The sequence below is a fragment of the Pyricularia pennisetigena genome, chromosome 6 (assembly GCF_004337985.1).
Source record: "Pyricularia pennisetigena strain Br36 chromosome 6, whole genome shotgun sequence".
NCBI lineage: Eukaryota > Fungi > Ascomycota > Sordariomycetes > Magnaporthales > Pyriculariaceae > Pyricularia > Pyricularia pennisetigena.
In genome coordinates this window covers 1,576,322-1,601,711 of record NC_043744.1, presented here as the reverse complement: position 1 = coordinate 1,601,711, position 25,390 = coordinate 1,576,322, and the positions used below count along the sequence as shown (strand labels likewise).

At 53.7% G+C, this 25,390-nt stretch overlaps 11 protein-coding genes across 11 annotated transcripts in view; 9 read left to right on the top strand and 2 right to left on the bottom strand.

Annotated features, from left to right (window-relative positions):
- Positions 1-388, top strand: part of PpBr36_04289 (uncharacterized protein) — a gene marked incomplete at both ends in the record, with an annotated part of 1,529 nt that extends 1,141 nt beyond the window's left edge. The window contains 2 exon segments of the mRNA XM_029891452.1: positions 29-194; positions 208-388. Of these exon segments, the coding sequence (XP_029749597.1) occupies positions 29-194; positions 208-388 (347 nt within the window).
- Positions 389-717: 329 nt separating this feature from the next.
- Positions 718-1,957, top strand: PpBr36_04288 (uncharacterized protein; the record flags this gene model as incomplete). Its single annotated transcript, XM_029891451.1, has 3 exons — positions 718-1,044; positions 1,127-1,147; positions 1,262-1,957. The coding sequence occupies 3 exons, from the start codon at positions 718-720 to the stop codon at positions 1,955-1,957; spliced, it is 1,044 nt and encodes a 347-aa protein (XP_029749596.1).
- Positions 1,958-2,834: 877 nt separating this feature from the next.
- On the top strand, positions 2,835-3,896 carry PpBr36_04287 (uncharacterized protein; the record flags this gene model as incomplete). Its single annotated transcript, XM_029891450.1, has 1 exon — positions 2,835-3,896. The coding sequence occupies one exon, from the start codon at positions 2,835-2,837 to the stop codon at positions 3,894-3,896; it is 1,062 nt and encodes a 353-aa protein (XP_029749606.1).
- Positions 3,897-4,634: 738 nt separating this feature from the next.
- Positions 4,635-6,153, bottom strand: PpBr36_04286 (uncharacterized protein; the record flags this gene model as incomplete). Its single annotated transcript, XM_029891449.1, has 4 exons — positions 4,635-5,098; positions 5,190-5,711; positions 5,792-5,848; positions 5,958-6,153. The coding sequence occupies 4 exons, from the start codon at positions 6,151-6,153 to the stop codon at positions 4,635-4,637; spliced, it is 1,239 nt and encodes a 412-aa protein (XP_029749605.1).
- A 1,229-nt stretch (positions 6,154-7,382) lies between these two features.
- PpBr36_04285 (uncharacterized protein) lies at positions 7,383-9,140 on the bottom strand (the record flags this gene model as incomplete). The annotated part of the gene is made up of 3 exons (XM_029891448.1): positions 7,383-7,813; positions 7,934-8,571; positions 8,710-9,140. The coding sequence occupies 3 exons, from the start codon at positions 9,138-9,140 to the stop codon at positions 7,383-7,385; spliced, it is 1,500 nt and encodes a 499-aa protein (XP_029749604.1).
- Positions 9,141-11,493: 2,353 nt separating this feature from the next.
- PpBr36_04284 (uncharacterized protein) lies at positions 11,494-12,750 on the top strand (the record flags this gene model as incomplete). Its single annotated transcript, XM_029891447.1, has 1 exon — positions 11,494-12,750. The coding sequence occupies one exon, from the start codon at positions 11,494-11,496 to the stop codon at positions 12,748-12,750; it is 1,257 nt and encodes a 418-aa protein (XP_029749603.1).
- Positions 12,751-13,432: 682 nt separating this feature from the next.
- PpBr36_04283 (uncharacterized protein) lies at positions 13,433-14,509 on the top strand (the record flags this gene model as incomplete). The annotated part of the gene is made up of 1 exon (XM_029891446.1): positions 13,433-14,509. One exon carries the CDS (start codon positions 13,433-13,435, stop codon positions 14,507-14,509), a length of 1,077 nt encoding a protein of 358 aa, XP_029749602.1.
- Positions 14,510-14,925: 416 nt separating this feature from the next.
- PpBr36_04282 (uncharacterized protein) lies at positions 14,926-16,101 on the top strand (the record flags this gene model as incomplete). Its single annotated transcript, XM_029891445.1, has 1 exon — positions 14,926-16,101. One exon carries the CDS (start codon positions 14,926-14,928, stop codon positions 16,099-16,101), a length of 1,176 nt encoding a protein of 391 aa, XP_029749601.1.
- Positions 16,102-17,108: 1,007 nt separating this feature from the next.
- On the top strand, positions 17,109-18,179 carry PpBr36_04281 (uncharacterized protein; the record flags this gene model as incomplete). The annotated part of the gene is made up of 3 exons (XM_029891444.1): positions 17,109-17,351; positions 17,447-18,066; positions 18,134-18,179. 3 exons carry the CDS (start codon positions 17,109-17,111, stop codon positions 18,177-18,179), a joined length of 909 nt encoding a protein of 302 aa, XP_029749600.1.
- Positions 18,180-19,347: 1,168 nt separating this feature from the next.
- Positions 19,348-20,021, top strand: PpBr36_04280 (uncharacterized protein; the record flags this gene model as incomplete). Its single annotated transcript, XM_029891443.1, has 3 exons — positions 19,348-19,480; positions 19,564-19,867; positions 19,967-20,021. 3 exons carry the CDS (start codon positions 19,348-19,350, stop codon positions 20,019-20,021), a joined length of 492 nt encoding a protein of 163 aa, XP_029749599.1.
- Positions 20,022-22,392: 2,371 nt separating this feature from the next.
- Positions 22,393-23,982, top strand: PpBr36_04279 (uncharacterized protein; the record flags this gene model as incomplete). Its single annotated transcript, XM_029891442.1, has 3 exons — positions 22,393-22,756; positions 22,843-23,255; positions 23,341-23,982. 3 exons carry the CDS (start codon positions 22,393-22,395, stop codon positions 23,980-23,982), a joined length of 1,419 nt encoding a protein of 472 aa, XP_029750164.1.
- Between the last annotated feature and the right edge of the window lie 1,408 nt (positions 23,983-25,390).

The following is a 25,390-nucleotide window of genomic DNA, read 5'->3' as shown; positions in this document are numbered from 1 at the left end:
AAAAAAAAAAAAAAAGAAAAACTGCAAGCCGAGCTGCGGCAGGTCGTCGACGATCCAAAGAACCTCCAGCCCGGGTCGGTGCTCGAAACCCTTCCCTACCTCAACGCCGTGATCTACGAAGGACTGCGGCTTTCCTACGGCGTCTCCTTCCGGACCGCCCGCATCGCCGCCGAGGAGGGACCTGGTGTACAGCGGTGAGTTCGACAGGTCGCCGGTCGAGTACGTCATCCCCCGGTGGACCGCCATCGGCATGTCGGCGGCCACCACGCACCACGACGAGAGGGTCTACCCCACGCTCGTCTGTACGAGACGACCGATGGGAGAGTGGCTTGTGACCACGACACGCAGGTCCCCAGGACGGTCAAGGAGAGCAAAGCGACCCGGGTGACGATCTTTGCAGTTTCGGCTCCTCCAGGCTGCCGAGGTGTACTGGATTGGAAAATTAGGTGCCATTTCGCGGCACTTCCGGGCAATCCGAGGGATTCCAGAGCACACATGCCTGTAGTCTCTCCCATTTTAAGTTCCGAAGCCGCCGCCGCCGGACAGGGGTACTGACTCTGCTCTGCTCTGCTACTTAAAGGATGGCTGATCTCTGAGGACTTGTGTGATCCGAACTCCGATGTTACGTCGTCGTTTACCTTGATTTTTAGACGAATATCTCCTCTGCTTTCAGGCGGCCTGCGGTACGATCCAAATCTCGTCTTCAGCAATTACATAATGTCAGCCCCATCCAAGGACCGCATCATCCTGGGTCTGATGACCTTTGGACGAGAACAAAAATGGGGAGCTCGCATCACAGATCTGGACACCTTCAACAAGGCTCTCGACGTCTTCAAGAGCCGCGGCTATAGCGAGCTGGACACGGCGCGTGCTTACATTGGCGGGCAGCAGGAGGCCTTTTCCCGCGAGGCGGGATGGAAGGAGAAGGGCTTCACTCTGGCCACAAAGGTCATGTACCCATTGGAACCTGGCGCTCACTCTGCAGACAAGATCGTCGAGTGGGTTGAGACGAGTCTGAAGGAGCTGGGTACCGATCGCATCGATGTAAGCTCTCGACAAAGGACCAGTATGTTGGGTGTATGTATGCAATGGTTATAGAAATTGCTGACGGAAATTACTTTTCCAGATTATCTACCTTCACGCACCGGTATGGAAGCCGACTCCGTACCTCTCATATCACCAAACACCGTGCGGGGACAGAGAGAGAGAGAGAGAGAGAGAGATTAGGCACTGACACTGACATGAGATTCCCCTTCTTCAGGACCGCGCCACCCCATTCTCCGAAACGCTCTCTGCGCTGGACAAGCTGCACAAGCAAGGAAAGTTTTCCAAGCTGGGCCTGAGCAACTTTGCAGCGTTCGAGGTGGCCGAGGTGGTCATGACGTGCCAGCACAACGGCTGGGTGCGGCCGACGGTGTACCAGGGCGTGTACAACGCCATCACGCGCACCATCGAGCCCGAGCTGCTGCCCGCGCTGCGGCGCTACGGGATGGACGTGGTCGTCTACAACCCGCTGGCCGGCGGCCTCTTCTCGGGCAAGATCAAGTCCAAGGACATGGCGCCGAGCGAGGGCCACTTCTCAAAGGAGAGCGTCACGGGCGCCCACTACCGGGCGCTTTACTTCCGCGGCAGCACGTTCGAGGCCCTGCGCACCGTCGAGGCGGCCGTTGAAAAGGCCGGGCTCAGCACGATCGAGACGGCGCTGCGGTGGCTGGTCCACCACTCCGGGCTCCGGGTCAAGGACGGAAACGACGGCATAATAATCGGCGTGTCGACCGTCGAGCAGCTGCAGGACAACCTCGACCACCTCGAAAAGGGACCTCTTCCAAAGGAGGTGGTGGACGCGCTCGACCAGGCGTGGGAGATCTCCAAGGTCGACACGGCCAATTATTGGCACCATGCCTTGGAGTACGGATACGACACACGTGAGGCCCTGTTTGGTGCAGGGGCCAAATGAGGAGAGGGTGACGACGATTGTAATGGATGAAGGAGCGGATCAAAGGGCCGGCGAGAGCGGGGAATTACGAAGAAGCCTGACGACGTGTTTTGAGGACCGAGTATGGAGCGGAGGGCAGGGTTGAGAGAGAGCGAGAGAGAGAGAGAGAAGTTAGTCGTCTCGGCAGAGGCGAATATAGGAAATCTCTCAGCCCGTAGCTGCCAGCGATGAAGTCCTCAAGGGTGTGTGAGAATGTTGCCAATGGAGGCGCAGGCTTATAGCGTCAAGTTTTACACGTCGCCGCGTCACGCTGTCGCCGAATGTCGATGGGAGTTTTTTTTTTTTTTTTTACTTCAAGAAAGCCAAGTTTATGACTACGCCGCTGATCGTCCTTGGTCTTCTCAATATCTATCCTATTTCTGTCGACGTCCATTTCGACTTGCTGAGTCCGGGTCGCAGGCATTGAACCTCCCCGTGGCTCCCGGCAGACCGGTGATTAGGCGAGTCGAGTTTGATGGCGACTTGGCACAGGTGCGGCCGCTTACGGCATGCCGGAGTTGCCTAGTTTTCCTGGTAAGCAGAGGGCTCGGCGGTCTTGTTTGGGCGTTTTTAGCCGAGCTTCTTGTTCCCCTGTCAACCGCCCGCACCAAGATCATCGTCAAGTGGCGCGGGGGCGGGCGGACTAAATATCTAGCCGTGATGATTAACATGGGTGCTTGGGATCGGCATAACTTTGCTTTTCCTTGCTCTTGATGGTTCTCGGCTTTTCTAGATGTAGGTCTGGGGCAGAAAAGAGTGCGCATATATAAGGCAGCTGGAACCAGCGACAATACTGTCAATTCAACGACATGATTATCAGCGAGCAACGGAACGGCAAACCTTAATTACACTACCCGCCATGCATCATCGACACTACCTCCTCGGCGCCATCGCTGCGCTTTCCAGCAACCTTCCCTCGACAGCATGCCATCCGCTCCAGGGAACGGACCTCGGTTCCTGGCAGGACCTCGGCTTCATCGCTCTGCAGTCACGACAGGAGCACACAGCGGTGGCGCTCAACGACACCACCTTTGCCCTGGTCGGCGGCATCATCCCCGCAGAGGGCAGCGATGGCGGCAACACCCCGGACAGCTGGGCAACCACAAACATGTTCCAGCTCTATGACACCGCCACGGGGGAGTGGTCTCTCGGCCCGCCGCTGCCCTTTGCCGTCAACCACGCCAACGCCGTCGTCGTCGACGGCAAGGTGTACCTGCTCGGCGGCCTCGCCCCGGACGCCGACGGGAACTGGGTCAAGACGGGCCAGAGCTACGTCCTGGACGGCCTCGGCGGCGGCTGGAGCGCCCTGCGGCCCATGCCCGACGAGGCCTCCCGCGGCAGCGCGGCGGTCGGCGCGGCGGGCGACCTCCTCTTCCTGGCCGGCGGCATGACGCGGCTAATCCCGCAGAGCACAATCGCGTCCGTCGTCGCCTACAACGTCACGGCCGACGAGTGGATCACAGACCTGCCCGACCTGCCGGAGCCGCGGGACCACGCCGGCTCGGCCGTCATCGACGGCACGCTCTACGTCGTGGGCGGCCGCGCCTTTGGCCAGAACAACACCAAGGACACCGTCTACGCGCTGGACCTCCAAGACCCCGAGGCCGGGTGGGAGACCAAGCAGGGACACATGCCGACGCCGAGGGGAGGGGTTGCGGCCGCGGCCGTCGGGCACAAGATCTACACCTTTGGCGGCGAGGGGAACCAGGCCGAGGGCTCCGGCGGCGTCTTTTCCGAGACGGAGGCGTACGACGTCGTGTCCGACAGCTGGGAGAGGCTGCGGGAGATGGAGGTGCCGAGACACGGGAGCTGGGCCGTCGCCATCGGAGACGGCGTCTACCTCCCCGGCGGTGGGGTGCGTCTAGGGGGTGCTGCCGTCGATCGCTTCGATGTGTTTTGGCCACCTGCGCAAAGGAACTAGGGGATATGCATGGCTTTTGAGAAGTGAAAAATAAGTGCTCGCTGTGTTTCCTGCATTCGGAGACTTTGCATTTTGCCTATTCAAGAGATTGGATAGCGCATGACAATCACGAAACATAGCCTGTCTACCCTTGGGAACAGTCCGGGGCATTTTGATATTATACGTGTATGCAATGATTGAACAGACTTGGGGATATAGGCGTCAGTGTTTTAGTTCAGTCGTTCAAGTCCTAGCTCGATTAAGTTAATGTCTTTATGGCAATGTCACCGTTGAAATCGACCAATGCCGAGGGCTCAAGTTTTGCGTCTCTGGGCCCTGTGTTCTGGTGCATTTGCCAGCATGGAAAATACGCTGAGTGGTCATGTCTTTTACACTACTTGCCTTGAGTGAATGCATGGGTTTGCTGTGTATATAATTATTTGTTGATTTGAATACTAGAGTCCACTTCCTCTTGCTTTACGCAGATGCAACAAAAAATGAATCCGAGTTTCTCATCTCCCTAAATGTGACAAATGGCTGTTTTTTCCCACTTTTCATGATTATATCCTCACAATAGTCAGCAGCAAGTCCCGCGTCATTAAAGCACCTTGGTAACAAGCTATTGGCCAGACCAGCCGTTATTGATCCTCAAGCATCAATGCCCTATTCGGCTTTGCCTCAACGAGTTATTCCACAACAGTTTGAGACGAATCTTGCCCCCAAGCCCAATTCCAAGCTGCAAAAATAGCACCTCGGACCTCAAGACTGCCGGCTTGCCGTATTGGGACTTTCCTCAAATCCAAACTCGACAATCTTCTTGATGCCACCCGGCTCCGAAGTTCCCGGCCGGTCCGCAAAGCTGACGATTCCGCTTTTATCGCCCTGCGAACGCAACCCCGAACTAGCTGCCCGGCTTATACAGCTACTCTGCAGAAGCTCCTGATCGCGTTTATCGAGGACGGCGCCGGCGAAGGCCTGGGCACCCAACTCCTCGTAACCGACATCGTGCGCCCTGGACTTGGACTCGCTTGTCGTCGACGTCGGCCCCTTTTTGCCCCTCGACCAGGGAAGTTTGAATGCATCGCCGCGTCGGAAAAAGCGAAACACGCCAGACAGGCGTGCTGAGACGTGCCGGCCAAAGGGCCTCAACGTAGTGGCATTGCCGCCGATGATGGAGAGGCTGGTCTCAATAATGGCCCAGAATGCAGGGCCTTTGATAGTATCTGCACATGGAGGCTCTCTCGATTATTAGTTCTCTGCCGACGAACGCACTTTGAGCCACGGACGCAGGAAACAAATCCGGGAGGCGCCTACAGCTAACGTTGGGGTCTTTCAGCATCAGGACCAGCATCCTCATCCTGATGATGCTAACGCAGCACACAAACGCCCCGATCGTGAGCACAAGCCCCACGCCGATCTTCTCCTTCAGCGGAAGACGGAGCGACTTCAGCCACGGCAATGGCGTCACCACCGTTGTGATGTCGGTCACGATGCACAGGGACCCATGGACCAGATAAAACACCGGTCGATCGATGCATCTCCCAGTCTCTGCATATTCGAGTCGCCAGCTGGCCTCCACCGGGGCGCAGGAAAAGATGTTGATCAAGGCCGAGGCGACCGAGTAGCCGACTGTGAAGATGAACAAAATCCATATGGTCCACCTCATTACCGATGTCGGGAAGATGCGCAGATAAAAGAGCAGGATAGAACCTTTGGCTAAGCCGGTGGCGAAACAGTACGCGACAGAGGATATCAGCCTGTCGACCATGAAGTTGGGCCATATATCTGGCGTTAAAGGAACGTTCCACATATCTTTTGTCATGCCCCAGCGCAACACTTTTAGTAATGAGCATGTGTTCCCAAGCCAGCCAAACAGGCAATAGAAATGTTGCCAGCGTAGTAGTAGTATTACTTACTGTCGAGCATGGCTCCCGTTAATATGGCGGTCGAAAGCAGTGCAGCAAACATGACATCTGATAAAGGGAAGTTAGCTATCAATTGTCACCGCACTTGTAGGAGAACGTATCGGAGAAAAAAAAAAAAAAGGACTGGCGATAATCGGCTGTAAACATGCAAACATACAATCGTCCATTGCTAACCTTCCGGTCAAATAGGCCCGCGTGTAAATTCTAACACCGCATGATATTGCAGCCAGTGTGAAAAATATAGCAAACACGGCGATCAAGTCGTCCGCCTGGAGCGGTGCATCGGGGTCCACCTTTACGCCAGGTGGCGGCGGTATCGCAAAAACAATTCCGGTGGCATTATGGCGCGACATTAAAGCGCATCCGTCCGCGGGGCTTTCGTCGTTGTGTGGCTCCTGTCTGCCAAATTTACGGAATGGAGCCAGCCAGCCGGCCCAAGATATAAAGCTACCGCAGAGGTAGCAGTGAAGGAGGGTCTTCTCCGCAATAACGATTAATGACAAGATGACATTCGTCGCGAAGAAGCTCTGGCAAGAACCCGCAAGTTTTTTAAACTTTGGTAACGTCAGTAGTCCAGAGTCAGAATCCTTTCGCTGAGCAAATGAAGATTGGCAAAAGCTCTATTACACCAAAGGCTAAAAAAACAAGACGATCGAAATTGTGTTGCAGGCTATATTTACCCAAGTCACTAGCATTAGTCATTCATTGACGGGAACTTTCATCTTTTGGCTGTTTTTGAAGTGCAACACTCTTCTCTTACTTTTCTAGCAAACTCATTTACCGTTCTCATCCCATGTTTGAGTTGAATGAGCAACGTGGGATGCTGCGGACTAGGCTCCAAGTTCTAGAGCCACGAAGTAAATGTATCTGGGTTATCGTGGTTCAGGAGCAAGTCGCACAAAAGTCAAACATTAAAGCTTGAAAGAGAAAAAAAAAACCCCCCTGCAATCTGTTAAAACCAGTCAACACTATATACATCAGTCCACAGCCACGTGTTTCGAAGCTGTTCGACGCGTAATGGTATTCCCACCGCTAATTCTCACATGGCTATTGCCGCCTCTGCACACCCCTGCATGCGGCAAAGACCCGACAAGGGCCAGGAAGTCAAAAGGATGCAGCCAAGGACTTGAAAAGCTGGCCGCAAACGACTCTGACCCGTGGAAATAACACTCTCCAATGATGGATCCGGATAATTCGACCAAAACCAAAACCAAAACCAAAACCACTTACTCAGTGGGATATGAATGCATCACTCACCGTAACAGCGAGGTGACCGCCCAAGTACCAGCAAGCTTTGAGCGGGCCATCCCACCTTTTCGACGGCGAGGAGATTGGAAATGGAGCCCCCGCCCGAGGACGGAAAAGGGGTCAGACGGAACCTAAATAAATCTAGTGGGCGGGTCCGAGATTTCAGACAAAGGCGGGGAAGAAGGTCTGGAAGATGCAAAGACGCCAGTGGCAGCCGATTGTAAAAGATACCGTACCCACAGTGACAGGAATCAACAACCAGACAAAACATGCAAAATCCCAAGTCCACAAGACACATACACAACACCCCCCACACCCCTCGGCGCACGCCGCCTCAATGCTCCATGGCATCCTCAAACAGCGCCCTCAGCTGTTCCCTCTCCCGCTCCAGCTCCGTCGTGGCCAGGCCCGGCGCGAGCATCAACACCCTCGCCTGCGGGATCGTGCCCTCGACCAGGCCGTCGACGTGGCTGCGGTCGAAGCCCAACGCCTTGAGCCCGGCCGGCTGGTCGCCGAGGTCGGCGAGGAACTTGGTGAGGGCGTCGGCCAGGATCTCGCCGGCGCTCTCGCGCTTGGCGTTGCTGACGTCTACGCCGAGGCACTCGGCCGCCTCCAGGTGGCGCTCCGGGTTGGACGCGCCCGTGAAGCGGAAGACGGCGGGCGCCGACACGGCTACCGACACGCCGTGCGGGATGATGGGGTGCGAGACCTCGTAGCCCGAGTGCTTGTAGCCTGGGTTCTGGCCCGAGATGGGATAGGACATGCCTGTTGGGAGGTGAGCGGGATTGGTTGGTTTTTGTTTGTCAGTGTCTGGGGCCTTGATAAAAGACGAGAGGCGAATGGAATCAAGAGAAAAAAAAAAAAGATATAAAGGAGGAATCCTACCGTGACATAAATGCACACCCGCATTACCAAACCCAACACCCGCCAACGTCGCAGCCAGGAGCATCTGACGCTGGGCCTCCGAGTCCTCTGGATCCCTGACGGCCCTGGGGAGGTATTTGACGGTGGACCTGAGCGCGTTGAGGGAGAAGATGTCGCTGATGGGGTTCGCACCCTGGTACGCGGGACGGTTGATGGGGTTCGTGGGCCTGGGCGTGCGCTCCGTGTAGGGGATGGCGGTCCAGCTCTCGAGGCTGTGGCAGAGCACGTCGAGGCCCGAGCTGGCCTTGACGGCGGCGGGCATGGTGCGGGTGTTGAGCGGGTCGCAGATGCCGAGCAGCGGCTTCATGTTGCGGTGCGCGACGCCCGTCTTGGCGCGCCTCGACACCAGATCGAAGATGGCCGTGCCCGTGGTCTCGGAGCCCGTGCCCGCCGTCGTCGGCACCGCGATCAGCGGCCTGAGCGGCCTGTCGATCGGCTTGCCGGCGCCCAGGGGCGCGTTGACAAAGTCCAGAAACGCGGCCGAGGGGTAGCACGTGTACAGGTTCATGAGCTTGGCCGTGTCGATGACGGAACCGCCGCCCACTGCGAGGAAGACGTCTGGGTTGTAGGGCTTTGCCCATTCGATGGCTTCTTTGATGCTATTTGTGGTGGTGTTTTTTTTTTTTTTTTTTTTTTGTTAGTGGGAGTGTGCAGTAAAGGTGAAACCCCCTCCGACGAACGAACAGACGACAGCGGTCCCAGGACAAAATGGACACGAAAACAAGACAAAAACCTACGAGCTGTCCTTGGGCTCAATCTTGACCTTGCTGAAGACCTTGTAATTGATACCCTCCCTGTCCAGACTCTCCCTCACCTGCTGCATCGCATACAGCTTGTCAACTGTCTCGTCGGTGACCACGCACACCCTCTTGGCGGCCATGTTCTTGAGGTCCATGCCGACCTCCTGAGTCACGCCCTCACCGAACCGAATCGACGAGGCCGCCATCTCAAATGCGTACTCCTTGGGCTCCTGCGGCGTGGCATAATGCCTCTTGGGCAGCCTGCGCTGGTATGGCGTCAACGCCGGGCCGCGCTGCTGGTGGTGGTGGTGGTGGTGGCCCGGATTGGAGTGGCACGGGCAGGAGGGCGGGTGGGTGTACTGGATTGTGCGCAGAAGGCTGGCCGCCCTGGTCGCCGACGAAGGCGCTATCCTGATGCCGAGAGTCATGGTTACATAGACAGGGGATGGTAGGTCTTCTCGCCAATTTACTTTCTTTTTTGTTCGGTGGACAAGAGGTAGACCAAAGTAACATGAACCAAAATTCCAAATTGACGTCTAGAAAATGTCGGAAATCACCCGCACAGCTTAATTTGAGCCGCGGTTGGAGCCAAGCAGCAACGCCCCCCAAGATCCGATCCTCGCAGAAGCCGAACCCCAAGCGCCCCGACTTCCCCGCACTGTAGTGGGGGCGGCTAAGAAGTTTCTGTTACTTAATTGAGAACTGCCGCAACAGACGGAAATGACCGCGCAATGTTGTTGCACTGTGGTGGGCACAGTCCATATAACGTCATTGGATGAGGATTATTCTCCAAGTCAACGGGAGCGCCAAAGAGATCAGCACGTGACCTTCACGTGATATGATGCCATGATTTTATGCAACCATGTTGTGTATGCCAAGACGCACAAGTTATCTTTGATTTATGATAAACTTTGATAACTCAAGTTATGTAATTCGGGTGCCATCAACCCAAGGACTAACCAGAAACAGTCAGTGCTCCGGCTTGCTCGGGCTTGCTCGGGCGAAAAAAAAAAAAATCCTTGTGCAAAACTTGGTTGCTGAACCAGGAAAAATCGCGTCTTTGGCGATGACTCGGTACGAGCAATGAGAATACGTGGCTTGGCTGGCTGAAGAATTGATAGAGACCAAATGGAAACGCAAACATTGCACCCCTGCGGCAGTTTTGTTCAGTAATCCCCGGTGACGCATTCGGCCTATTCGGCTTAGTCGGCCTAGTCGGCCTATTCGGCCTGTTCGCCTGTTCCCAATTGTCTTATTTGGGCGGCGTCATTTTCCTCCGACGTTACAAATGCTTCCTCTAGACTTACCCAAGTTCTCTGAACGGAGTAAGATTTTAGGCTCGATTGATGGTGGTCGGTGTAGTTAAATACTCGGAGATATCGAAGCGAGCAGGGGTCATAAGAGAAGTGACTCAATGTAGATTCATGATCTGAAACCACCCAAGGTACCTGCACAAAAAAGTGTTATTTGCACAATGCAGAATTGGATTGGAAGGTCAAACAATTGTTTTGTCAGATCACCAGCCGATTTATCTCGAACTACAAATTTCTGTAAAACAACAGCTGTTTTACAATCGCATTTCAACTTTGTATCAGTTGTCTTAAATCTTGTTGATTTGTTGTAGGGGTAACCTTATTAACTATATGTACATATACAAATTTTGTAGATAAACAACTCTTAACTGTTAAAGATTCGTTTTCAAGGCACGTATCATGTGAAACAATTCAGGGGCGGGCCAAGGGCGACATTTAAACAAAAACCCGCACCTCTGGTGCCCCTTTTTCCCGTAGCGTTAGTAACAATACCAACCACGATACCTAACGGTCTCGTGGTCGTTGACAGACCCTACAACATTAACGCATAGTATACGTATAAAGTTTTAAAATAATATAATGCCGCAATCTCTTTAACTTATTACGCGTCTTTCAATGATAAATAAGTCCAACGATATTATTTTCCGGAATGAAAAAGTTACGTAGGGTCAGCTTTAAAGTATGAATAGAGTGTTAAAAATTAATATTATATATTTAAATGGTAGGTACTTGGCGCCAAAATCGTTGCACTGATGCATATGCATTTTAGAATCGTGTTTTAGTAGGGGCATTGCAGTTTCTCAAGTCCAACAACGGCTTGTAAGAAACCAATTTAGCAGTAGGAAATAGCACTTAATAATCCCTAATATTTTATAACGACCAAATATTTAGTCGTTTCGTCGACGTCATTGGCTTTGTGGGTTATATGGACTTACCTAAGCATTGAGTCATATGACTTTGTGGACTTTTTACGGGGAAAAAAGAAAAAAAAAAAAAAAAAAAACCTATTTTGAGTCTCTAATTTTGTGGCCCCTGCCTGTGTAGGGATACCGGGAGGTATTTGTGCAATGATTCATTTGCGGAAAATCAGTGAGACGATCGATTTGTGATCTCCCATTGTGGGTTACACAACTTACCCATGATTGGATTTGGAGGATTGGGTCATGGGGGGCTTGATTAGAAATCGAACAAGAATACCTTGCTTATGGAGTAGTTTCGTGTCGTTTCTGGACCCTGGACCGGACCCAGAAGAGAAGATTCCTTGGCGGAGCCAACCATGCAGGAGGCGAGAAGGAGTTTGAGGTATAAATGTGAAAGAAGCCGCACTTTAATCTGTCCCGGGAAAGACGAAAAAAAAATTATTGTATACCGTCTTTCTAAGTCTCCCTAGTAATTAATTCATACAGTCATTGGACAAGTACCACGCCCAGCGGATTCCCGCGAGGAACAAGATCAAGTCAGCTCAAAAATGTCTCCACCACGCTTCGAATCGGCGCCGGCCGACCCCTCACCCCTCGGCACGCCGCTCAAGTTCCCAGTATCGGGGCGTTCGGCGCCCAACCGGTTCCTCAACGCGGCCATGTCGGAGGGCCTGGCGACGTTTGACGAAGCAGACCCCTCGAAGCGCGGCATCCCGACGGCGGAGCTGGTGCAGCTGTACCGACGCTGGGGCGCGGGCGAGTGGGGCCAGCTCCAGACGGGCAACGTCATGATCGACCCGGAGCACCTCGAGGCGCCAGGCAACATGGTGGTGCCGCGGGACGCCGAGCCGTCGGGAGAGCGGTTCGACATGTTCGCCAAGCTCGCCGCGGCCGCAAAGGAGCACGGCAGCCTGATCGTGGCGCAGGTCGGGCACCCGGGCCGGCAGGCGCGCGGCAACGTGCAGCAGCACCCCATCAGCGCCAGCGACGTGCAGCTCAAGCAGGAGATGTTTGGGTCCAGGTTTGGCGTGCCCAGGCCGGCGACCAAGGAGGACATCGAGGCGGTGATCGAGGGCTTTGGCCACGCGGCCGAGTACCTCGAGAAGGCGGGCTTCGACGGCGTCGAGCTGCACGCCGCCCACGGCTACCTGCTCGCGCAGTTCCTGTCCGAGACGACCAACCGGCGCACCGACGAGTACGGCGGCAGCCTCGAGAACCGGATGCGGCTGATCCTCGAGGTCACGGCAGAGGTGCGCAGGCGGACGAGCAAGGACTTCATCCTGGGCATCAAGATCAACAGCGTCGAGTTCCAGGAGAAGGGCTTCAGGCCCGAGGAGGCCGTGCAGCTGTGCGAGGCCCTCGAGGCGGCCGGCATGGACTTTGTCGAGACGAGCGGCGGCACGTACGAGAGTCTGGGCTTCGCGCACCGCAAAGAATCCAGCCGCAAGCGGGAGAACTACTTTATCGAGTTCGCAGAGGTCATCCGCAAGGCCGTCAAGAACATGGCCGTCTACACTACGGGCGGGTTCAAGACCGTGGCCGCCATGGTCGATGCCCTGCAGGGCGTTGATGGAATAGGCATCGGGCGCCCGGCCTGTCAGGAGCCAGACCTAGCCAAGGACATCATCTCGGGCAAGGTGCCTAGCATCATCAAGTACTCGATGGGCGAGGACGAGTTTCCACTGCAGTTGGCTGTGGCTGCAATCCAGATAAGGCGAATGGCCAATGGCCAGGAGCCGTTTGACGCTTCGAACCCCGAGGAAGTGGCGCGGATGACCCAATTGGCGGCGAAGGCTAAGGTATAGGAGGCTGAAAACATTTATAAGCAGTAAAAGCAACTTAGAAATAATACTAGTCAGTTAAAAGTCATCACGTTGGTCAACGATAAATGATATCAGCATGGGTTGTTTGCAGTGAGGTCTCAAAACCAAAAAAAAAAAAAAAAAAAAAAAAAAAAAAAAAAAACAACAACCGTGGATGCACTGTCTTAATTCCAGCACTCAATGATCCCCAGCCCATATAAATTAGTCTTTATTTCCCGGGCAAATCCTTGCACAAGTTTACCTGTCAAATATCAGATGCCAAATATCAGATGCCAAATATCAGATGCCAAATATCAGACGACCAATCTCATTTTCCATACACTCGAGTGAATTCGCAAGCTGGGTACTGGCTCACGATTGCCGCGCATTTCGGTGTCGCTAGATGGGAAGGACACCAATGAGAATAGTGTGGATTTGCTACTCCGCATTCGAGAAAATTGGTTGCGGGATTTTCCATCAAAATATTCGATGAGCCATCGTGGCTCAGTGAATCGATGGAAAGATAGTAAGCCCCGTAAAATTATGGATCACGTCAGCCCAAGATAGTATTCATTTCCCGATCTGGGGGTGCCCGGATAAAGCTTTCCGAACGGGAACTTTCTTCTCCAGTAGCCTTCATCACCTCGGCCGACTTTGGAACATAGAAGTCGCCATCGACGAGATCATGACAGTTCCTACCTCTTCTCCCAACAAACGGCCCCGTTGTCGGATCAGGGATGCCGTCCCCGGCATTCACCTGGGCTTCTGGCCGACGGGACCCAAGAACAGTCTCACCGACGTCCCGGGCGTGCTCGTGCACACCGAGACCATCCGTTCCGCCGACGGCCAGGTCAACACCGGTGCGACTACCATCGTCCCCCGGGAGAGCTGGTTTCAGCATGCCTGCCACGCGGGAGTCTTCCGCTTCAACGGCGCGGGTGAGATGACCGGCTCCCACTGGCTGGAAGAGACAGGGCTCCTGGCCTCACCGATCGTCATCACCAACTCCTTCTCCGTCGGCGACGCCTACCGCGGCGTCCTGGACTACGCCGTCGAGCACAACAGGACACACGGGACGAGCTGGTTCATGCTGCCCGTCGTGGCCGAGACGTTTGACGGCTACATGAACGACCTGTACCGGTTCGCCGTCAAGCCCGAGCATATTGTCCAGTCCATCAAGAACGCATCCCCCGACCCGGTGCCCGAGGGCAACGTGGGCGGCGGCTGCGGCATGCTGTGCCAGGGATTCAAGGGCGGTACCGGCTCCAGCTCCCGTCTCGTCCCGGGCGTCAAGTTCTCGGGCTCCCGCACCGAGGAGACGTCGTGGACGGCCGCGGCGGCCGACACGGCCTACTCCCAGGCCAAGGACGACAAGGACGGCAGCATCATCGTGATCCTCGCCACCGACGCGCCGCTCAACCCGTTGCAGTGTCAGCGGCTGGCCAAGCGGGCGACGGCGGGTCTGGCGAGGGTCGGGGGTTACGGGCACAACCTGTCAGGGGACATGTTCTTGGCCTTCTCGACGGGCACCTCGGTGCTGGTGCAGACCGAGGGGGGCGAGCCAGCGCAGGAGATACCCGGCAGCAGCATTGACGACAACACCATCAATGCGCTGTTTGAAGCCGCCGCCGATGCCACGCAAGAGGCCATCTACAATGCCATCTGCATGGCCGAGACCATGACGGGGTTCGAAGGGCACACTGTCGAGGCCATTGATCTGGAGAAGCTGAGGGAGATTATGTACAAGCACATGGTGCGATGAGTGCCAGCCCAGGTGGCGCGGTTCCTCAGTTGCGTGCTTGTAATTCGTGTGCATTCACGATTCGACTGTTTTCTGTCTTTAGGTCAGGCCTGTACCCGAGTTGGATAGCTGCGTTGTGGGACGCGGCGATGAATGGTGCACAAGACGCATGCACGAATGTGTTGCTTTTGACAGCCAACAGGCCTCGTCCGACCTTACGCTTTTGACTGTGTGCAAACAATATACACGAATTTAGGATCCTCCTGAATCACACATGCCGTGAGCAAACAGGCGATGCAAACTGTCATTATAAGAATGCGCCAAAAGAAGCAAACCGATTCTCGTGCAAAAACTGACAGTTTTCTCCTGATTTTTATCCACAAGGATAAAAGCAGAAAAAAAAAAGACAATCAGTAATCGCAAGTCACAGTGTCGAAATGTCAACAGAACAGGAAACCATCACCGGAAGAGCCCGATACCAACCGTTAAGGAGAGAAGTCCATAGGGCGGCCCAAGAGAATCCCAGTAACAGAGAGAGCCATGCCCAACCAGGTCTCCATGGCTTCGCCCCCGGGGTCCCGCAGCTCCTAGTCTACCGCGACGCGCTAGGCCGGAACCGCCGCGTATCGATCCAGGAGGCCATAAAATCGGCCCGAGACGAAAACTGCCTCACCGAGGCTCTCTTCCTCTCTCGCTTCCTCTCACCGTCCGCCTTGGTCGCGGAAGAGGTCCTGCGCCGTCAGCACAACCGAGCCGTCGAGGAAGCCCGGAACGCCGAGACGGGCCGAGATGTCAGGCATCGAGAGGCAGAGTGGGGATTTGCGCTTGGCCCGGGGCCGCATGCAGTCGGCAACGGTGACGCAAGGAGAGCTCCGTCTCCTGCGGTGCGAGTCGCAGGAATGCCTGCGCAGTGGATAACAGCAGATGCCGGTTTGTTGGGGGAAGCTGTCCGGCCTGAACCTGTGGCTGGCGTCTGGCCGACCTGGCCCGAGACCACGCCGGGAGACAGCGCAGAACGGGGCCAGTCACATCACACTGGTAATGACCGCTGGAGCGACGTCAAACTGCAGCAAGGTCAAAAGAGCCAAACTTGGGCGACTACCCAGACGGAAATAGCAGCTCCTCAGGAGCCAGACACAAATGCAACGAAGCCAGAACCAGAGCACGATAGAATGACGTCCCCGCCACCGAGTCGGCCGACGTCAACAGCTCAACCACAGCTGAGCGGGCGGCCATCGCAGGCGAGCCTGAGGACGAAAGGGAGCTTGAGCAGCTACGCATCGACCATCAGTCTGACGCACGTGGACGCGCGCTCGAATCTGCTCGACTGCGACGCCATGGGTGGGTTTTTTGTTGTCCGGCAGCAGCTTCAGGAGCAGCAGTGCCAGAAGGACAACAAGGTTGACGAGAGCGACTCGGACCAAGAGCCGTTTGGTACAAGAGCAGGCATTTTTCGACCGCTGGGGCGCGAGCACCATCCAAACATGCCGCGGAAGCACTCGCGCGAGTGCAAGAGCAAGTGCAGAGATGACGGAGGAGAAAAAACCACGGCGACGTTGGAGAACGAGGAGGATGATTACGTGATGGTGGAAAAGCCAAAGGCAACCCGTTGAAATGGGGCGTAAAAACTCGAATTTGCTTTCTTGGATGGATAGCGACGGATCAGCAGCGTGACGTGGAGTGACCAAAACAGCGCTGCACAAAATGACTTAGGCAGGGGGTTCTAGGATGTCGTGGACGAGACGGCAGAAAAGGAAAGGCTGGAGGTGGTTGAACATTTTTGAGATGATGTGCGGTTGTCGTACTTGCATCTGCAGCAAGCAAAGAAACACAAGAATCCCCTGATAACTCCGAAGGCGAGATTTTAAATTTAACCTCGTGTCCATGCTCACCTGTAGCGCATCCATTACTCACTCAGTCTTGTACGCATCCTGGTCATCAATTAATTGGCCACCCCGTCTCCCTCTGGTCAGATGCCAAGTAGCAAGCGCAGCCATATGCTGCACTGCGACCCTACCTCCACTGTCAAAACTGCCATCCCTGCAGCTTTTGACATCGTTCTTTGCTTCTTACCAATAAAAGAAAATCAATATTTCCAACCCCAAGGACCCTAGTAGCGGCGCGGGTCATTACAGCAGCTGAACTTTTTCTTTTTATATCCCGCTCTATTGACATCCCGCCCCTCCAACGCGACAATTCCCCCCGCAGCCTCACGCGGCCTAGAACAATGTCCTGACCAGCCGTGCAGAAATGAGCAGGTGAGAATGCCCGATGCAGAAGGAGGTTTTTTTTTTCCTTTCTTTTTTTTTTTTTTAGGAGGGGGAGCTGTCTCTTGTCTCTGGCAGGGGGAGGTTCAGTCGCCTTGCTTATGCCATCGTTCCTCCAGCTGAACAGACCCATCTCTAATATGATGGGCCGACATCGGGATTTAGAGTATCATCTCTGACAGCGCACGATGAAGCTGCACAATGCATTCTGGAACTAGTCCACACTGGGACTGCGTGTCTCGACGACTAGACTAGGTTGCTATAAAACCTGTTTGTCGCCATCAGATTTCTGTATTCTGCAGTCTCACGCAACCCTCTGCCCCTTTCCGTTATTGGGAATATCCATTCCAGCCATGCATCTCAGGTCAATCATTCTCGCTGGGCTCGGCCTCCTGGTGTCGACCACTCTCGGCGCACACCTGCCCCTTTTGTCACGGGCCCTGGACAAGCCACGTTGTTTGGTTCAGGAGGATCTTCCCCAGCGAAGGAGCGGAAGACGTCTGCTCGACTATGTTCCCACTGCGGAGCCCATCATCATAAAAACATACGTGCACATTATTGCACGCGACAAAACTGTGTCCGGTGGATGGGTCACTGTAAGTTGTGCGCTCTACTTTGGCATTGCTCTTTTCAGTAAAGCTTTTGAAACGCGCCTTACTGACTTTTTTTTTCTTTTCTTTTCTTTTCTCAGCAAGAGGCCCTCGACGCGCAGATGCGCCTCCTAAATACAACCTACGCCGGCACAGGGTTCCAGTTCAACTGGATCCGCGAGGAGACGACGCGCACCGTCAACGTCTCCTGGACGCAGTTCCCCTCGGACTGGAACAGCTACTTCCCCGAGGTGTCGCGGTGGGAGCTGAACTGGAAGCGGCAGCTGCGCAAGGGCGGCGACGACATACGGGTGCTGAACCTCTACTTCAACGTCGGGCTGCCCGCCGCCGGCGTGGCGGTGCTGATCGACCAGCAAGGGGAGCTCGACAGCTTCCGCGTCTTTGACGGCGCCATCATCGACCCCAGCACCATGCCCGGCGGCCCGGACCCGCTCATCAACGAGGGCAAGACCGTGACCCACGAGGTCGGCCACTGGGTGGGCTTGTACCACACCTTCCAGGGCGGGTGCGCCGACCAGGACCTCGTCCAAGACACCCCGCCGGCCCGTGCCCCGCCGGGAGGGTTTTCGTTCTGCGACCGCGTCTACAACACCTGCAGCGACACGCTCGGACCCAATGGGACCGACGCCCCGGACCCAAACGACAACTACATGAGCTACTCGACGGATCCGTGCATGACCAAGTTCACGCCGGGGCAGATGTGAGTACCCTGATTTTGTTTTCTTTTGAAATGTGATGGTGAGCTGTTGGGCTGACTTGCTTGTTAGTGCTCGTATGCACCAAATATGGGAGACATATCGGGCAAAGAAGTAGACGGTCGCGGTGCTGGCGTGGACACGCAAGGTAAGGATACGACTGGCTTCGAGGGGAGGGAGTGGCTGCATGTTGTCTTTTAGAAAAACCAAAAGAAAGAAGAAAAGGGGAAAAAAATGTAAAATTAATGAGTAGACGATTGTAGACGGCGTGGGACTATTGACACTTGCTTTCTAATATGCTTGTATTCATAAACGCCGTAGTCACTGGTCCGTTTGACTCAATTTTTCCATCAGTCGAATTCACAAGAAATGCGGGAAACTCTGAGGTATCTTTGGGCCTGAAAAGTGGGAAATTTGACGCCTCAATCCCCCTGAACAGAAATTTTAGACCAGACTGGAATGTGAAAGATGTCGCCTCTTCAGCCAGCTCGATCGCCGCTTGTAACTCCTAGTAGTCAGCCAACGGGTCTACAGTTCAGTACATGCCAAGTGACCAGGTCGGTATCGGTCTGCATTCGTTTTCTCCACAGCCTACACATGACAGAACCTCCATCTGCGACCTACATTCTTGCCGTAAAAGGAGATGGCGAGCCCACAGTTGTGCAAGTACCTACCCAGCCATGGAGACGTCGGTTAAAAAGACAGTCCCAGCTCACCATTAAAGTTGGCCACGGTTGGAAAGCGAATGATTGGCTCAAAAACGGGTCTGCACCCAAAGGTACGTACCACGTATTCCGCCAGGCCCCGTTCGCCGCTTATGTGGGGGGGACCACGAACCTGTGGGGGGCCCACGAACCGTGGGTTAGTCTTGCTCGGCACCACCTCACAAGGCTAGCGAGATAGGCCTCGCTTGCTAGCTTGCTCGCAGCTGAATCGATTCCCGCAAGATGACATTGCGTGGCTCGTCAGGAGGCAGAACAATTATCCGACCTATTGGTTGATTTTGACCGACGAGGACTTGGAATGTGAGGCACCAGGAAATCAGGGACACTTCTGTCGGCTGGAGTCTTGGAGAAAAGAGCATGGTACGATACAGGAAATGTGGGAATATATTTACACCCAGAACTAAGATAAATGACGGGCTCCAACCCAAAAATCCTCCTCATGACTGATCCCAAGACTACAATCAAAGAGATTCAAACGTTAAACTATTTACATTTGCACTTTACACTCGCCGGATAAACCTCCACCCACCTCCTTTTGCACACGCAGTCCATTTCCCAATAATGAAGTCCGCCACCGCCGCAGTCCTCATCCTCATCGTGATCCCCGCCGCGCTCGCCTGTTGCAGGCAGAACACCCTCACCTCGTGCTGCGGCAAAGGCAAATGCAACATATTCTGCTGCAACTGCGACGGAGGTCCGTGGGGACGCCTCTGCGTCCTTCTACCAAAGAAAAAGGAAGGAAGTCACAAATCATTACTAACTCTGCGACCAAAACAGGCTGCAAGCCCAAGGACCAATGTTGGGGCATCAGCCAGCCTATCTGCTGGGCCGGTCCCAACAACGTGTACTGCGCGCGGTCCGTGGGCGCCGAAGCATCGTCGAAGCCGTCCGACTTCCACGACGCGGCCGAGGGTTCGCTCGGGTCCAGCGTCGTCGGCCTTTCGGCGGAGGAGCGCCGCGCCGAGGACGTCAAGGTCTTCAACAAGGTCGACGTGGATGGCAAGGGATTCTTCACGTATGGCGAGTTCCTGGGCTTTGCCGGCGAGCCGGACTCGGAGGCGCTCGAGGAGTATTTTGCAAAGTGAGCACGTGCTGCCTGTCATTTTTTTTTTTTTGGCTGGCCTTGGGCATATGTGGTGAGGAGCGGTGGGTGCTAACTGCAGGTGCTCTTTTGCAACAGGTTCGACAGAAACGGCGATGGTGTTATCAACGTCGATGAGATGCGTCTCGAGTAGGGGGCCCTTGATTGTTGGGGATTAGTGTCTCGAGTATGCGGATGTGTGGTTCGCGGCCCTTTGGTGGAAGATCTTGAAGGAGCATTGTATTTTGTTCGGATGCCATACCCAGAAACTGCAAGTCAAGTCACCACAGGCGAGTATTATGGGGGCAGTGCAACACTCAACACTCTGGATAATTCTTGATGAATTCACTGAACAGAATCTTATATATCAAAAAGCTGAGACATGAGATGATGAGATCTGGGTGGGCTGCCAGACCTGTCTCGAGAGGTTTGGGCAAGGAAAGGGGCGGTGGTCAGACTCAAGAAAGGCAGTCGTTACTTTTGAAGTGGAACCGCCTGAAATGGCGGTTTATTTGAAAGTTTGCAATTGTCTTACTCGGCAAAACACTTGGGTTGGCCTTAGCTTCGTACCCTTGGTTTGGTAGAGATTTCAGTCCGTGATCATTTCTTTAGGGACCTGCTCGTCGAACTCAGGCTTTGAATGCAATTATGGATGTGATCTCTGTAATTTTACATGATTCGGGATTTTGTATTCGGCGTATTGACGTATCTGTCCATGAGTCTGTGTCAGAACTGTCAGTGTATTTAAATAATCACCTTAATGATCCGCTGATAATGAAAACCATAATTTAGCCTGATAAGGAAGAGGCAAGATGAAAGGAAAAAAATGAATACAATAAAATGAAAAGTTCCTCTTTATTTGTCCCAGACGTCAACCGCGAGCACTCTTGTTTTCTGCGGTCAATGATAGGGCAAGACTTTCAGCCGCATTAGGACTTGAGGGCGCTTAGCTTGAAGGGCAGATCAACATATCGATATCGGTCTTGGCGCCGCTGTCAGATAAGAAATCTGGGCTTGGCCTACTGCATAATACGCAGAATCTGCCCAGGTAGAAGTGTATTCAATGTCATCAAGGGAATAGCATCGTCAGATTAGCACACTGGTCAGATAAAGAAATTAGACCTGAATAAAATATCGAAATACAAGTTTTGAAGAAAACGACGATCTGTAGCTTCCTCCATTTTGCTATCCTTTATATGGTGCCGGTTGTTATGGCCGGCTTCCGGCGTCACGGTGACGCGTTTTGATCTTGGGCATGTTGACAAACAGCGCGTACAAATCTACTTATTCAAAATCAAAACTCATTCACCGCACTCTCGCCACTCAATTTAGAGTTTTAGATCACCGCCCTAATCCGAATGCCTTACGAGGTTATAGACTGCCAGATCGCCCTGTCGCCGAGAAAGTCATTGGCTGATATGTCACTATCAGTAATTAGAGCCGGTGCATAAGCAGGTCATATGTTGACATGTTTAGTCTAGCGGACAGAAAGCTCTAGCGATAGAGAGCTCAGAGAACTGCGCTGGAAGCCTCGGTCGTGGGGCAACATTGAGGAGACTTTTTATGGTGATGAATTGTACCATGGTGATAAATACAGAGTCAAGAGCCGGCAAAAAATGTATCCGACCAAAGGGAAGAGGAGAGCTAGGACACTAGAAATGGCAGAGGAGGGCAGAACATCTTTATTGTAAATACTGACGCGGACTGGCTGGCTTATCTATATGTTGCGCCAGTACGTAACCTCTTTTTTTTCTACTTATTTCATTTTTTCTCTTTTAACTTTGGGCGACCCTTCATGGGTGCATCCGAGGATGCGTTAGGGATACACGTGAACATGGCGGCAATCGGCACTGATGTGACGTCTTGATATTTTACCTGCGTGTTTGGGAAAGTCATCGTCTGCGCTTTGTCATGGCCAAGTGGGGAATGGTGGAGTAAAAAGGGGGATGGATACTGGAACTTAGAGTACTATTGATGTAATCCATAGGTGCAACAGAGGAGAGAGATAAAAGAGACGGTCGGCTTCATCCGATGCATCAATAATATGTATAATTAATTACGACTCTGCCGTCCTATCACTACCGAGCCACCTTGCCTATGCTCTCGGCATCGTCTTGGCAGGTCGGCAGTGGAACTGGTTCATGTCTACGAGTGGACACCAATTACCTTGGCCTTTTTTGTTACCTGCCAATTTAGGTAGGTGAATTGTCCGAGGACAGCCGGGATCCAGGATCACAGCAGGAAATAAACAGTAGCAGCATCTACCGGCTGTGGGGATTTGCAAACCATGGCAGCTTCCTGTAAGAGCAAGAGTTCCGGATCTTTTGGGATATCCATCTCCACGGGACTCTTGGCTCGCAGAACATAATCTCAATGCTACTACTCGGGAAAGCGAGGGGGGCCATCGATGGGATATAAAAGGGAGTCTTTAAGCTCGTCCCCGGGATATCTTGGTCTCTCCTTCAACCCCAGCCCTCGTCGTTCGTTAGCCCCACAAGCTCGTACCTCGCTCCCACCGCCACATCATGAAGTCCAGTGTCGCCTCCATCGTCCTCACGGCCCTTGCCGGCTCGGCCCTGGCCATCCCGGGTATCGTCGACAAGGTGGAAAGGGCCGTCAACGTGGCCCTGTTCAACGCCGAGTCGCTCGCCGCCTCGTCCTCGCCCAATGCCGTCTCCATGGAGGAGCTGAAGGCGAGGAAGATGATGCAGCACGAGCAGGACCAGAGCGAGGGCGCCTTTGACCTCGACCGCTACGAGGCCCGGCTCGCCGGCACTCCCTGCGTCAACGGCAAGGCCGGCGAGTACAGCTGCAACAACGTCGACCTTATGGGCTTCTTGCGCCACCAAGACATGGGAAGCCGCACCCGCGCGGGCAACGACGTCTGGGGTATGTACATGCAACTTGGGCCTGGTGCTGTTTGGGATTTGTCCATTACGTTGACTGCTGACATACTTCTCTCATTCACCTTGTAGGTTGGACCTCTGCTACCGGCCGTGAGTTCGGTATCGTCGGACAGACGGACGGGTCCGCCTTCGTCGAGGTCCTTGCCGATGGCAGTCTCAAATATATGGGCCGCCTCGACACACAGACCGTCTCGTCGTCATGGCGCGACATGAAGGTTATCGGTGACCACGTCTATATCGGCTCCGAGGCCTCCAACCACGGTCTCCAGATCTTCGACCTCAAGAAACTTCTCACCGTCACCACCCCCACCGTCTTCAGCATCAGCAGGGACATGACCGCCCTCTTTAGCGGCTTTGGTAGCTCCCATAACATCGTTGCCAACGAGGCTACCAACATGATTTACGCTGTTGGAACCTCCCGCTCCGCCAAGTGCCGCGGTGGCCTGTGGATGGTTGATGTCTCCAACCCGGCCAGCCCCAAGGTATGTAGTCCTAGTTTGATGCTCCCCCAACCGTGCATTTACACTCGTGGCTAAATGCATCTTCCTTGTTGTTTTTCCGCCACAGGACGCCGGCTGTGTCGCCGAGGATGGCTACGTGCACGACGCGCAGTGCGTCATTTACAAGGGTCCCATGACGCAGTACGACGGGCGTGAGATCTGCTTCAACTACAACGAGGATTCGCTCACCATCGTCGACGTCACCGACAGGCAGCGCCCCGTCCAGCTCTCGACGACGCCGTACAACGGCGCGACTTATACCCACCAGGGCTGGCTGGCGACCGACGATATGCGCTACCTGCTGCTGGACGACGAGCTCGACGAGCAGGAGCGCAACGGCCCGGCCGCCGACCAAAAGACCACCACTTATATTGTCGACGTGTCGGACCTGACCAAGCCCGTTTTCACCGGCGTGTACAAGAGCCCGGCCAAGGCCATCGACCACAACCAATACGTCATCAACGGCCTTTCCTACCAGAGCAACTACGGTTCCGGCCTACGCATCGTCGACGTCTCCTCTGTTTCCCAGGATCCCACTGGCGCCGGCTTCAAGGAGGTTGGTTTCTTCGACGTCCGGCCCGAGGACGATTCGGTCGGCGGCCGCGCCACTTTCAACGGCGCCTGGTCCGTTTACCCCTACTTCAAGTCTGGACACCTGCTGGTCAACAGCATCGAGCGTGGTATCTTTTCGGTCAAGTACAACGGCTGAAGGGTTGGGCGTCATGCCGAGATGGATGATTGAACGGCGCGAGAGCGGCATAGTCTAGCTCGATCGGTTAGTTTACAATGTCTCGATAATATGTAATATTTCGTCAAGCCTGCCCCGCACGGGCGAAGTATCATTAGTAAATGGTACAAAGTGAATAAAATGCATGTAACCAAACCAAGATACAGACATGACCCTATTTTGGACCATCCCGGGGAACTAGGTGCCCAGAAAGTCCAAAGATCGGCAATTCGTATCCCCCTCGTTGTGGAGAACTGGGAATCTGTACCGGACCTCGGTACCGTCGAGGAATGCAATCCCAAGTCACCTAGCCAGACATCTTCAGAGTTGTCCAACAGTCAAGCTTTGGAGGGGGCCCGACACGCATGCCGTTTTGTATCCCATCCGACACAAGATGCTCAGCATGCTTGTGGTTCGTGGCGATGATAATGCAGGCAGCCGGTGTTTTCCGAGTGTAGGAGGAAGACTGCCGGCCGAAACCTCATGCTACAGCACCTATTCACCTTTCAAAGGGGTTTGTTTGGACCAAGCCAAATATCTGCCCGGGCGGAAGTCACTCGAGCTCTCGATCTGTTAATTTATACGGCAAAGTTTCGGAACCTATGGAACTTCTCTGAAACCCGGGGCTTGTTAACTGCAGCAATTGGCAATGGGGATATATATTCGATATCGTCAACGCCACACCACTCCGGGCACCCACCACATTTGGGACTTGTGTCAATCAAGCCATAAATGCGACCTTCCTCGACGGAAAAAAAAGGAAAAAAAAAAAAAAAATAGAAATCAGAAACCTTTAATTAATCCACACATAGAAAAAAAAATGGATTTAAATTGTTTAACGTACGAGAAACATGTACAGTTTGGTGTAAAATAGAATATTCTAACCCCGTCAACCGCTTGCCGAGGTAGGTCATCGCATTTTTTCCTTTGATTATTAAGTTGTGGGGGAAAAGTGCCCTTCGTAATTCAACCAGAACAGTCGTCCCCGATTTTGACCGTAAACTCATATCGACCGTTCTCAACATTAAAAGATTTCTCGTAAACCAGGTGAGCATTTGACCCAACAAAATGTTTTACTACCAACTTCTGTGTAAATACGAATGCGGCATTTTGTGAGCAACTCGCCACTGGCCACCGTACCGCTAATCTGAAAAAGATCCAAAAAACAGGAAGGAAAAGAAGTTCCGAATTGCATGGTAATAATGTTAAAATCAATATAAAAATACAAAAATAGATGGTCTCTGTTTTTCAGCAAAAAATAAAAAAAAATCGAACCAAAAACAATTTTAGATTGGTTAATGAAAAAACCGGTAAAATTAGCAATAATAAACTTGATCTATGAACAGTCCTTATGCGAACTTTAATCACCAGAAATTTCATGCGTTTAACA